Raw genomic sequence first — 14,552 nt, forward strand, 5'->3', positions numbered from 1 at the left:
ATTCATCTTCTGCACATCTACTATTCCAGTGTTTAATTGCTATATTGTAAATACTTCGCCACCATGGCCTATTTATTGCCTTACCTCCCTTATCCTACCTCATTTGCACATGCTGTATATAGAATTTTCTACTGTATTATTGATTGTATGTTTGTTTATTCCATGTGTAACTCTGTAATGTTGTTTGTGTCAAACTGCTTTGCTTTATCTTGGCCAGGTCGCAGTTGCAAATGAGAACTTGTTCTCAACTAGCCTACCTGGTTAAATAAAGGTGAAATAGAATACATTTAAAAAACTTAAGAGAACACATTATTATTTACAATGACGGCCTACCAAAAGGCAAAAGGCCTCCTGCGGGGACGGGTGCTGGGATTAAAAATATAGGACAAAACACACATCACGACAAGAGAGACACCACAACACTACATAAAGAGACCAAAGACAGCAACATAGCATGGCAGCAGCACATGACAACACAGCATGGTAGCAACACAACATGACAACAACATGGTAGCGGCACAAAACATGGTACAAACATTATTGTGCACAGACAACAGCACAAAGGGCAAGAATGCAGAGACAACAATACATCAAGCGAAGCAGCCATGATTGAGCCTTTGAACGAAGAGATGGAGATAAAACTGTCCAGTTTGAGTGTTTTTTGCAGCTCATTCCAGTCTCTAGCTGCAGCGAACTGAAAAAAAGGAGCGCCCCAGGGATGTGTGTGCTTTGGGGACCTTTAACAGCATGTGACTGACAGAACGGGTGTTGTATGTGGAGGATGAGGGCTGCAGTAGGTATCTCAGATAGGGGGGAGTGAGGCCTAAGAAGGTTTTATAAATAAGCATCAACCAGTGGGTCATGCGATGGGTATACAGAGATGACCAGATTACAGAGGAGTATAGAGGGCAGTGATGTGTCCTATAAGGAGCATTGGTGCCAAATCTTATGGCCGAATGGTAAAGATCATGTAGCCACTCGAGAGCAACCTTATCTGCCGATCTATAAATTTCGTGTCTGTAATCTAGCATGGTTAGGAGGGTCATCTGAATCACGGTTAATTTGGCAGCTGGGGTGAAAGAGGAGCGATTACAATAGAGGAAACCAACTCTATATTTAACCTTAGCCTGCAGGTTTGATATGTGTTGAGAGAAGGACAGTGTACTGTCTAGCCATACTCCCAAGTACTTGTATGAGGTGACTACCTCAAGCTCTAAACCCTCAGAGGTAGTAATCACATCGGAGGGGCTTACCAAACCACATGACATTTGTTTTGGAGGTGTTCAGAACAAGATTTAAGGGCAAAGAAAGCTTGTTGGACACTAAGAAAGCTTTGTTGTAGAGCGTTTAACACACAATCCAGGGAGGGGCCAGCTGAGTATAAGACTGTATCATCTGCGTATACATGGATGAGAGAGCTTTCCTACTGCCTGAGCAATGTTGTTGATGTAAATTGAGAAGAGCGTGGGGCCTAGGATCGAGCCTTGGGGTACTCCCTTGGTGACAGCCAGTGGCTGAGACAGCAGATGTTCTGACTTTATACCATGCAGTCTTTGAGAGAGGTTGTTAGCAAACAAGTCCAAAGACCCCTCAGAGACACCAATACTCCTTTGCCGACCCATAAGAATGGTATGGTCTACCGTATCAAAAGCTTTGGCCAAGTCAATAAAAATAGCAGCACAACATTACTTAGAATCAAGGGCAATGGTACATCATTTAGGACGCTTAAGGTTGCAGTGACACATCCGTAACTTGAGCGGAAACCAGATTGCATACCAGAGAGAATACTATAGACAGTTGATAAACAGGAAAAATTGTAACGGCTGTTGGATGAAGGAGAATAAGGTGAGGACCAATGCGCAGTGTGGTACGTGTTCATCTTTTTAATAAAGTAAACTGAACACTGAATAACAAAGAAACAACCGGAACAGTTCTGTCTGGTGTCGACACACAAAGACTGAAAACAACCACCCACAAAACACAATCGAAAATAGGCTCCCTAAATATGGTTCTCAATCAGGGACAACGATTGACAGCTGCCTCTGATTGAGAACCATACCAGGCCAAACACAGAAATAGAAAATCATAGAAAACCATACTAAAACAAAAGACCATACTAAAACAAAAGACAAAACAAAGGAACTAAGGTCCGAACGTGACAAAAATAGGAATTGGCCCATAACAGTTGGGATCAGCTTGATCTCCCCCTTTAAATTTGGGGCGGCAGGTAGACTAGTGGTTAGAGGCCATTAACTGTAAGGTTGGGCCAGTAACTGAAAGGTTGCTGGATTGAATCCCTGAGCTAATAAGGTAAAAATCTGTTTGTTTTGCCCCTGAACAAGGCAGTTAACCCACTGTTCCCTGATAGGTTGTCATTGTAAATAAGAATTTGTTCTTTACTGACTTGCCTAGTTAAATAAAGGTTAAATAAAATAAAAAATAAAGGACGCACCGTGGCTGCCTTCCAAGCAATGGGAACCTCCCCAGAGAGAAGAGACAGGTTAAAAAGGTCAGAGATAAGCTTGGTGGTGATAGAGACAGCAACCTTAAAGAAGAAAGGAGGAATCCTGACTTAATAAAGTGGTGATTAAAGAGCTCAGTCATGTGCTCCTTGTCAGTAACTACCACATCATCAACATTAAGGGACATGAGCAGCTGTGAGGAGGAGGGTTTATTCTCCAGGTCTTTATCCGTTTTCCAGAACTTCTTGGGATTGGACCCACAGAGAGAGAACTGCTCCTTAAAGTAACTAACTTTGGCCTTCCGGATAGCCTGAGTGCACTTATTTCTCATTTGCATAAACGAGAGCAGTCCGCCTGAGTATGCATGTGCCGAGCCTTTCGCCAAATGGAATTCTTGAGGTGGAGTAACTCTGGCAGATCAACGGTTGAACCAGGGGCTGAACCTGTTTTTAATTACCATTTCTTTATGGGGACGTGTTTGTTAACAATACCACTGAAAATATAAAAAAAGAAGGTCCGAGTGACTTTGACAGAGGGGATCAAGCTGATTCTATACCAATTTACAGAGGCCAGGTCATGAAGGAAAGCTTGCTCATTCAAGTTTTTTTAGCAAGCATCTATGACAATCAGGACAGGTCATTTCACTGAGCAGCCATTACGAACACAGACTGTAAAACAGTCGTCACTAAGGTCATTACAGAAAACACCAGACTGATACCACTCAGAATTATTTGTGAGAATAACGTCAAGGAGAGTAGCCTTTTCTGGGTGTTTATTAGTCATACCTTGTGGGATTGGTAATAATCTGAGAAAGATTTAGGGAGTCCCATTGCTTTAGGACTTGGTCTGGTAGTTTAAGCATGTCCCAGTTTAGGTCACCTAGCAGGACATATTCCGGCTTAGTGTAAGGGGCCAGGAGAGGGATTAGGGCATTTAGGATACAGGCTGGTGCTGATGATGGACGATAACACCCAGTAACAGTCAACAAAGAGTTATTTGAAAGTGTAATGCTTAAAACCAGAAAATCTAATTGTTTGGGGAGAGACTTGGTGGAGACAACCGAGCACTGAAGGTGTTCTTTGGTAAAGATTGCCACTCCACCACCTGAAAAAGGTTATAACCAGAAAGGTTAACATCAGTGTTCAAAACACTCTGTCTTAACCACGACTCAGTGATGTAACACATTTGGATTTGAGCTGTGAACCCACACTTTCAATTGATCAATTGACTTGGGGCTAGCCATTGTAAGTTCAGAGTCACTCGCCCCAACAGTGCGTTTGTGCTGGAGGCGAGTGAAAGCTTGGGAGAGAGGGGGGAGTGTGGCGGGGGTACCTGTACTAGACAGAGGAGATAGGCCAGGGCAGACGATGAACAGATCACCAGGTAGAATCCAAGCAGTAGTGCAACAAGCAATGGGAGTAGGTGTCACACCCACTTGAGAGAAGCTTTTTTTTCGGGAGGCAGATTTCTTGTAAAAAATCTCAGCTACCTAGCTAACGTAGCTAGCAAGTCTCTGTCCACTGTTTTTTTCCACATGGAAAAGGAGGTCGTTATCTAGCTATATCTCTTCAGTTTTTGCGAATGGTCCTTTACGATGTCCAAAAAAAGTTGCCTGTGGCTGTTGTATTTTGGAGACTGCGAGGAGGATATCTTCTGATGTGATCAAAGTAACAATATTGTTTCTCATTGGGGTAATTTACAATTGAAGATGGCTGTATATCAGTTAAAAATAGAGATGAATCCAGGGGGTACTGTATTTTAATGACCTCTGCACCGATGGAGGGGGCTTCAAAGGCCTCTGCATTAGGGTGGGGGACGCTGTGAAACTCTCCTGCCATTGTTGGGCTCAAGGGCTTTGACACCTCTCACTTCACACCTCAGTGCTAACTGATCTGATCTGTTCTGTCCTATGATCATAGGTAGTGACACCAGGGGTCGCACAGTATAATAATGTTTACAATTCACTTTTCCATTCTAACAACTTCACATATGTAGCAATAAAATTACAATCGATTACATGCAAGCTTATAATAGATACTTACTCTGTAACTCTCTCTCCGTGTGACGTAAACAATGATCCGATGTGGGGAAAGTGTCTTGGTCGCTGTTTTTATTTTAATTTTATTTGAGTTGGGGCCGGGGCTTAAGTCAAAGGGTGAATACGATTGGACCACACGTCAAACTGGCGATTGTGGTTGGATACAATTAGTTGAGACTGTCTCGCATTCCCATTGGTGGCTTTTAGTGGATTTTCGCTAGTTGCGCCTGGCTAGCTGAGACTGGCTGGACATAGGATTGGCTACAGTGTTGTCAGTCATTTCACTTAGTTGAGACAATTGAGACAGAGAAGAATACGCTCCAGAAGCAGAGGGCACAAAATAAAGCAGGAAAAGTGTGCAGTAAGAGCATTTGTCCACAAACCACTACAATGCAGAAACTGTGAAGGAGTTGGCCTTGTTGCAAATGTTAAAGAAAATCTTAACCAGGGTGTCGATGGAGATAGAGATTGAATACTTCAAGAGAATCCAAGATGTGGTTGGTGCCCGTTGCCTAAACCGCATGGTGAATGGAGAAAAGGAAGAAAGTCTGTTGGTTCTATTGTTTTTTGATAAAGAGCATGTTATGTTAGGTTATGTAAAGTTAGCAGTAAGAGCATTTGTACACAAACCACTACAAAGAAATAACTGTAAAGAATGTGACCATATTGCAAATGTTTACAGAAGATTGGAGTACATTGAAGATCGGCATGAAGAAGGTCAGTTGCAACTGTGGTGGGCATCATGATCCAGAGTTCTTGGAGTGCCCTGTAAGGGTGAAGGAGGTCAAGGTTGCAAAAGTAAGGGCGGTTCATAAGCTCCTACGTGGAGGCAATCAAAATAATTATAAAAGCAAGTGACGCTAGTGTTGATGTTATGGTAGTGGCAACACCCCAGCCATTAGTGAATGTTTGTCAGGCAAGAGGTCTGGACACGCTTAGTGTGGAAAAAGGTGGATTTTGTGGCATTTATTGTGGCGCTGTTATTAATTGTAATGCTAAGCTGCTACAGAAAAGTTTCTGGGTCTGAAAGAATTCATGACGATGGAAGAAGTGCCACCATCCGAGGCTCCTGAGCCTGTGTAGGGATCAGATTTAACTTTGTGATTTTAAAATAAGTAGTGTAGTATAAGGTAGTATACATTTTACTACCCCATAGAGAAGGTTGCAGCATAAGGTTACACCTTATGCGTTGTAGTCTGCCAATAAACCTTTCAAAAAAAAATAAGTCATCTACATAATGAATACGTCCCAGTAGTCGGGTCGTCACTAGTTACCACATCCACAAGTCGGAATTATAGCTAAATTTCACCTCAATTTATTTCTAAAAAATGTATTCTTAAAATCTTATTTTAAACCGTACCTTAATCGCCCTGCTAACCTTATGCTTAAGCCTTAACCCTTCTCCTACAATTTCCGCTATTTTTTACAATAAAACCAATTTTCATTTTGTAGATGTGGTAACTAGTGGCAACTCAGTAGTCGAGTAGAGCGGTGTGGACAGAGGAGGGATGGTGATGGGGATTTACAAAGCTTGCCCCACTACCCCATTCAGTCTTCAATAGAGCCCCACAGTGGACATGTCATAATACCCATCAAATCTAGAAGTCAAACACGCAAATACCTCCAATCGTTTTTTTCACCATTCATTTTTCACATAGGGGAATTTAGAACCACTTCAAACAAGGTCTGTCTTTCATGTAGGCTTTCCCTGCCATGAGGTTTTGATAACTGTTTAAATCTCTCTCGGACAAGGTGATTTCTATTAATATATTGGCTCTATTTACTCTGATTAGAAAATGCTAATTAGCATCAAGGTAGACACGTCATCTCTAGCTGACAACTTTGCTTTCAGGGCAAACTCTTTTCACCCATTTCATCCGGTGGGCGAAGCTATAAGTCACGGTGGGCATGGGTTTCAAAGTGCAAGGACTGTCCAATGCAAGTCCACGTTCAACCAATAACCCTCTGCCTGGGACAGAATTCATAGATGAGGACTTTATTCATAGCTTCTTTACCGACATCACTATGGTGGGTTTATACTTAAATAGCTTACAATTGCACCTTCATATTAGTGCATCATTTTGCTTTATTTGAACTAACGATAGCTAGCTATCAAGTGGCTGGACCAGTTTTCCCAAAAGTGAACAATGTGTAATGACAAATTTTGCTTGCTAGCCAACCAACAACATCAATGCCGCTATCAAGCCAATCTACTAAGTGTACCTGAGTTAAATGTATGAAACTGATCATGATGACTAGATTTAATCTAATTTCACTGCGATTGGTTAGTCAACATGCAATAATACCTTTGTTGTGTTTAAATGAACAAGATCAGAACTGAGCTGGGTATAGGGTAAATTGTGCCATGGGGAAGGGTAAATTAAGCCACCTACAAATGTCTTTAATAAATGAAGTATTACCACTACGTTTTTAAAACCTTGTCTACCAGTCAAAGATTTGGACACGCCTACTCAAAGATTTGGACACGCCTACTCATTCAAGGTTTTCTTAATTCTTTACTATTTTCTACAATTGTAGAATAATAGTGAAGACATAAAAACTATAAAATAACACATATGGAATCATGTAGTAACTCAAAAAATGTGAAACAAATCCAAATATATTTTACATTGTGGCCTCCCGGGTGGCACAGTGGTCTAAGGCACTGCATCGCTGTGCCACCAGAGACTCTGGATTCGAGCCCAGGCTCGGTCGAAGCCAGCCGCAAACGGGGGGTCCATGGGGTGATGTACAATTGGCCTAGCTTCGTCCGGATAGGGAGGGTTTGGCCGGTAGGGATACCCTTGTCTCATCGTGCACTGGTGACTCCTGTGGCGGGCCGGTCACAGTGCACACTGACCGGGTCGCTAGGTGCACAGCGTTTCCTCCGACACGTTGGTGCGGCTGGCGTCCGGGTTGGATGCGCGCTGTGTCAAAGAAGCAGTGCGGCTTGGTTGGGTGGGGAGGGTGCATGGCTCTCGACCTTTGTCTCTCTCGTACGAGAGTTGTAGAGATGAGACAAGATAGTAACTACTAACAATTTGATACCATGAAAAAGGGGGTAAAAACAATATTTTAGATTCTTCAAAGTAGCCACTGCTTTGCACACTCTTAGCATTCTCTCAACCAGCTTCACCTCGAATGCTTTTCCAACAGTCTTGAAGGAGTTCCCACATATGCTGAGCACTTGTTGGCTGCTTTTCCTTCACTCTGCGGTCCAACTCATCCAAAACCATCTCGATTGGGTTGAGGTTGGGTGCTTGTAGAGGCCAGATCATCTGATGCAGCACTCCATCACTCACCTTCTTAGTCAAATAGCCCTTTTACCCCCTGGAGATGTGTTGGATCATTGTCCTGTTGAAAAACAAAAAAAGTCCCACTAAGCGCAAACCAGATGGGATGGCGTATCTCTGCAGAATGCTGTGGTAGCCATGCTGGTTAAGTATGCCGTTAAATTAAAAAAAAAATCACAGACAGTGTCACCAGCAAAGCACCCCACACACCATCACACCTCCTCCTCCATGCTTCACGGAGGGAACCACACCTGCGGAGATAATTCGTTCACCTACTCTGTGTCTCGCAAAGACACGGTGGTTGGAACCAAAAATCTCAAATTTGGACTCATCAGACCAAATTACAGATTTTCACCGGTCTAATGTCCATTGCTCGTGTTTCTTCACCAAGCAAGTCTCTTCTTCTTATTGGTGTCCTTTAGTAATGGTTTCTTTGCAGCAATTCAACCATGAAGGCCTGATTCATGCAACTCTGAAGAGTTGTGTTGAGATTTCTGTTACTTGAACTCTGTGAAGCATTTATTAGGGCTGCAGTTTCTGAGGTTGGTAACTCTAATGAACTTATTCTCTGCAGCAGAGGTAACTCTGGGTCTTTCTTTCCTGTGGCGGTCCTCATGAGAGCCAGTTTCATCACAGCGCTTGATGGATTTTGCTACTGCACTTGAAGCAACTTTCAAAGTTCTTCAAATGTTCCGGATTGACTGACCTTCATGTCTTAACCTGTAGTGACACCCCATCCCGTGAACGGGACCGTTGTCATCATCTGACACCAATTAGCATAACGCAACGGACATAAATCTCCCTAGAAAATATTCCTGTTCATGAAAATCACAAGTGAAATATATTGGAACACAGCTTAGCCTTTTGTTAATCACCCTGTCATCTCAGATTTTCAAAATATGCTTTACAGCCAACGCTAGACAAGCATTTGTGTAAGTTTATCATAGCCTAGCATAGCATTATGCCTTGCTAGCAGCAGGCAACCTTGTCACGGAAATCAGAAAAGCAATCAAATTAAATCATTTACCTTTGATGAACTTCGGATGTTTTCACTCACGAGACTCCCAGGTAGACAGCCAAAGTTCATTTTTTCCACAAATATTATTTTTGTAGGCGAAATAGCTCTGTTTGTTCTTCACGTTTGGCTGAGAAATCGCCTGGAAATTGTGGTCACCACAACACCGAAAAATATTCAAAATTAGCTCCATAATATACAGAAACATGGCAAACGTTGTTTAGAATTTTTTTATAATATCTATTCGATAATATATCCGTCGGGACAATTCGTTTTTCACTAGGACCGATTGGAGTAATGGCTACCTCTGTATTTTACGCGAGAATCTCTCTCGGAGCCGCCATGTGACCACTTACGCAATGTGGCCGCCTACGGCTATTCTTCAACAGAAATGCGTAAAACTGCGTCACAATGCTGTAGACACCTTGGGGAATACTTAGAAAGCGTAAGCTCGTTGATGGTACATTCACAGCTGAATAGGGAGTCATTGGAACGCAGTGCTTTCAAAACCTGGGGCACTTCCGGATTGGATTTTTCTCAGGCTTTCGCCTGCAACATCAGTTCTGTTATACTCACAGACAATATCTTTACAGTTTTGGAAACGTTAGAGTGTTTTCTATCCAAAGCTGTTAATTATATGCATATTCTAGCATCTTTTCCTGACAAAATATCCCGTTTAAAACGGGAACAAAAATGAAAAAAAAAAAGAAAAATGCTGAAAATGCTGCCTCCTAACACCAAGAGGTTTTAAAGTAATGATGAACTGTCATTTCTCTTTGCTTATTTGAGCTGTTTGAGCTGTTCTTGTCATAATATGAACTTGGTATTTTACCAAGTTGGGATATCTTCTGTATACCACCCCTACCTTGTCACAGCACAAGTGTTTGGCTCAAATGCATTAAGAAGGAAAGAAATTCCACAAATGATGAATGAAGCTGGTTGAGAGAATGCCAAGAGTGTGCAAAGCTATCATCAAGGCAAAGGGTGGCTACTTTGAAGAATCTCAAATATAACATTTATTTTGATTTGTTTAACACCTTTTTGGTTACTACATGATTCCATATGTGTTATTTCATAGTTTTAATGTCTTCACTATTATTATACATTGTAGAAAATAGTACAAATAAAGAAAAACCCTTGAATGAGTCCAAACTTTTACTGGTACTGTATTCATGAGTTAAATTACTGTTAATCCTATCATATTCCCCCATTAATTTAGAATGTTTGGTTATGAAAATGTTTATAATTATAATTCATTAAATATAATATACATTCATATCATTCTCACTCCAAGTGGAAATGTTGTTTGGAGAACTCACCAGTAGTGGTGCATAGGTAAAATCATTGGGGAAGCCAAGCCCCCATCTACCACCAAGCCATTTTACAGCCTATGTGTTGTGATAATTACATTGTTTGCTCTATAACCTGTTGATTCATATGCCTTGTGACCATGATATATAGTCCTAAAGGCCGAGATCATAAGAAGACACAGTGGCAGAATAAACGTTAGCTAGTTAAGATTAGCCTTCTACATCTAGCTACATATTGAACTTACATCCTCTCAGGCCAGGGGCATAACAATGTATGAATTAATGGTTGGATCAGAATCGCCGTTATAGCCATTGGCCAGTACGGAGAATTAAGTAAAACTACAATTCCAAATCCCTATCTCCATTCTTGGCTAATTTAGGAAAGGGCCAATTTTAGCTAGTTAGCGACCTGAGGACAACAACACAATGAGATGCAACAATTCAAGTTGTTTCTGTCACTGACGTACTGTATGCTCTCAATGCGATTTGTTAGGAGTGACACCAAAATCCAAGCTGGCTTCCCTTTACACTTTTTTTTGGTGCGCCAGGACCATTCACTGTTGAGCTCGCTCAGTTTAGCTCAACACTCATTGGCACATTTTTTTATACTTTTTTTTATTGAGGCCAAATGATCACTGGCTTCTCTTGCGTTCATTGGTACAGGCATCAACAATGTCATACTCGTTTGGACCAGACAGCATCAGATAGATGGCCTACATGTAGAGGGACAGAGTGGCGCTATTTCGCTCATTTGGATGCTTTCTCCTGCGAGATAGATTCAGCCTCTTGCAAATTGAAGGAAAACTATGAAACACAGAGATGAAAGATATATTATTTTATTTAAAAAATATATATTATTCAATTTTTTTTGGGGAAGCCTGGCTTCCCTTGGTATCCATGAATACACGCCACAAACTGCACTCACACTTGGGATAAAGGACATTTGTTTTATTTAATTACATTTAACCAGTTTACTGTTAATTTCTTCCTTGTCTTTGTTTGGAGAGCATGTGTCCGGCTTTTGTCAAACTCATTCAATGGAGATCCTAGTGTCTGCTGTTTTTTTTTTTTTTTTTTTCCTTTCAATTATGACCTAGACAACTAGCTGAGGAGAGTTCCTTACTAATCAGTGACCTTAATTAATCATTCAAGTCCAAGGGAGGAGCAAATCCCGCAGACACTTGGCCCTCCTTGGAATGAGTTTGACACGTGCTATATGTGATAACTTTTTTTCTTCAAAACATTTCATTTGATATCAGCGTTGCTGACTTTATTAAAAACTCTTAATCTGATGGATTTTGGATGTCTTTGGTCTCATGTATTATTTGTTCGAGGTCCTATTCACCTTATATAACCTCTACGAGATCCCCCCCCCCCCCCCCCCCCCCCCCACGGGACAAATATATGCACCAAATACAACAGGTTAGACAACCTTAGAGTGAAATGCTTACTTACAGTGCCTTGCGAAAGTATTCGGCCCCCTTGAACTTTGCGACCTTTTGCCACATTTCATTCTTCAAACATAAAGATATAAAACTGTATTTTTTTGTGAAGAATCAACAACAAGTGGGACACAATCATGAAGTGGAACGACATTTATTGGATATTTCAAACTTTTTTAACAAATCAAAAACTGAAAAATTGGGCGTGCAAAATTATTCAGCCCCTTTACTTTCAGTGCAGCAAACTCTCTCCAGAAGTTCAGTGAGGATCTCTGAATGATCCAATGTTGACCTAAATGACTAATGATGATAAATACAATCCACCTGTGTGTAATCAAGTCTCCGTATAAATGCACCTGCACTGTGATAGTCTCAGAGGTCCGTCAAAAGCGCAGAGAGCATCATGAAGAACAAGGAACACACCAGGCAGGTCCGAGATACTGTTGTGAAGAAGTTTAAAGCCGGATTTGGATACAAAAAGATTTCCCAAGCTTTAAACATCCCAAGGAGCACTGTGCAATTGAAATGGAAGGAGTATCAGACCACTGCAAATCTACCAAGACCTGGCCGTCCCTCTAAACTTTCAGCTCATACAAGGAGAAGACTGATCAGAGATGCAGCCAAGAGGCCCATGATCACTCTGGATGAACTGCAGAGATCTACAGCTGAGGTGGGAGACTCTGTCCATAGGACAACAATCAGTCGTATATTGCACAAATCTGGCCTTTATGGAAGAGTGGCAAGAAGAAAGACATTTCTTAAAGATATCCATAAAAAGTGTTGTTTAAAGTTTGCCATAAGCCACCTGGGAGACACACCAAACATGTGGAAGAAGGTGCTCTGGTCAGATGAAACCAAAATTGAACTTTTTGGCAACAATGCAAAACGTTATGTTTGGCGTAAAAGCAACACAGCTGAACACACCATCCCCACTGTCAAACATGGTGGTGGCAGCATCATGGTTTGGGCCTGCTTTTCTTCAGCAGGGACAGGGAAGATGGTTAAAATTGATGGGAAGATGGATGGAACCAAATACAGGACCATTCTGGAAGAAAACCTGATGGAGTCTGCAAAAGACCTGAGACTGAGACGGAGATTTGTCTTCCAACAAGACAATGATCCAAAACATAAAGCAAAATCTACAAAATAAACATATCCAGGTGTTAGAATGGCCAAGTCAAAGTCCAGACCTGAATCCAATCGAGAATCTGTGGAAAGAACTGAAAACTGCTGTTCACAAATGCTCTCCATCCAACCTCACTGAGCTTGAGCTGTTTTGCAAGGAGGAATGGGAAAAAATGTCAGTCTCTCGATGTGCAAAACTGATAGAGACATACCCCAAGCGACTTACAGCTGTAATCGCAGCAAAAGGTGGCGCTACAAAGTATTAACTTAAGGGGCTGAATAATTTTGCACGCCCAATTTTTCAGTTTTTGATTTGTTAAAAAAGTTTGAAATATCCAATAAATGTCGTTCCACTTCATGATTGTGTCCCACTTGTTGTTGATTCTTCACAAAAAAATACAGTTTTATATCTTTATGTTTGAAGCCTGAAATGTGGCAAAAGGTCGCAAAGTTCAAGGGGGCCGAATACTTTTGCAAGACACTGTGCAAGCCCTTAACCGACAATGCAGTTTTAAGAAAATACCTAAAAAAGTAAGAGATAAAAGTAACAAATAATTAAAGAGCAGCAGTAATATAACAATAGGTGAGGCTATATACAGGGGGTACCGGTACAGAGTCAATTTGCGGGGGCAGCGGTGTCATGGTAATTGAGGTAATATGTATATATAGGTAGAGTTATTAAAGTGACTATGCATAGATAATAACAGAGTAGCAGCAGTGTAGAAGGGGGGGGGGGGGGGGCATGCAAATAGTCTGGGTAGCCATTTGATTAGATTAAGCAAACCAGACGGCTTCTTGTTTTTTAATTTTACGGACAGCCGGGGGGCACACTCCAACACTCAGACAATTTACAAACAAAGTATTTGTGTTTAGTGAGTCCGCCAGATCAGAGACAGTAGGGATGATCTGGGATGTTATATTGATAAGTGCGGGAATTTGACAATTTTCCTGTCCTGCTAAGCATAAAACAATACTTTTGGGTGTCAGGGAAAACGTATGGAGTAAAAAGTACATTATTTTCTTTAGGAATGTAGTGTAGTAAAAGTAAAAGTTGTCAAAAAATATAAATAGTAAAGTACAAATACCCAAAAAACTGTTGAAGTAGTAGGCCTACTTTAAAGTATATTTGAAGGTGTAGAATGTGTCCCATATTCCTGGTTTTCACCCAGGCAGCCTGGGTTCGACTCCTGGTATGGGAACAAGTGTTTTGGGCTCCCGAGTGGCGCTGCGGTCAAAGGCACTGCATCTCAGTGCAAGTGGCGACACCACAGTGTCTCGTTCGAATCCGGGCTGAATCACATCCAGTGGTGATTGGGAGTCCCATAGTTCAGCGCACAATTGACCCAGCGTCGTCTGTGTTTGGCCGGGGTAGGCCGTCGTCTTAACTTACTTTAAAAAATAATATATTTCACAAGTACTTTACACCGCTGCCTGCAAATCACTGACGTCATGATTTTTTCCGAGTTCCCCGTTATCTTGAAAGCACCAACAATTATATTCAACCTCCTCCTCCCTTGAACCAGGAAATTGTCGTGGTGTGCCGGTGTCTATTTCGCCTATTTGTGCAGTCATAGGGTGGCTAGATTGATATATGTGTGTATCACATTTTTACCATCGTTATATCGTATGTCTTCTATTTTCTACTCCGGCTACTCATCCAAAACCAAATATCTAGCTTGGGAGAGAGGATTTGCAGTCCCGCCAAACAATGAGGTAAATTAAGTCCGTGGAAAATCTGTTTTGTCTAATTGCTTGTTTTTGTTTCAATATGCTACGTTACAATGTCGCGCTTTAAACATTGGTGTTAATTGTCCTGATTCTTTATTTAAATTGGAACAAGGGTAGATTAACGTTTGTCATAGTTTTT

The 14,552-nt window shown here is 41.4% G+C and overlaps 1 protein-coding gene across 1 annotated transcript in view; it reads left to right on the forward strand.

Annotated features, from left to right (window-relative positions):
• Nucleotides 1-14,047: 14,047 nt before the first annotated feature.
• The window catches only part of LOC110537713 (vasodilator-stimulated phosphoprotein), a 36,168-nt gene continuing 35,663 nt past the window's right edge, over nt 14,048-14,552 (forward strand). The window contains exon 1 of the mRNA XM_021623994.2: nt 14,048-14,398. Within this exon, the coding sequence (XP_021479669.1) occupies nt 14,394-14,398 (5 nt within the window). The 5' untranslated portion in view covers nt 14,048-14,393. The remainder of the gene's footprint in view (nt 14,399-14,552) is intronic.

This window comes from Oncorhynchus mykiss, chromosome 12 (genome assembly GCF_013265735.2).
Source record: "Oncorhynchus mykiss isolate Arlee chromosome 12, USDA_OmykA_1.1, whole genome shotgun sequence".
NCBI classification, from domain to species: domain Eukaryota; kingdom Metazoa; phylum Chordata; class Actinopteri; order Salmoniformes; family Salmonidae; genus Oncorhynchus; species Oncorhynchus mykiss.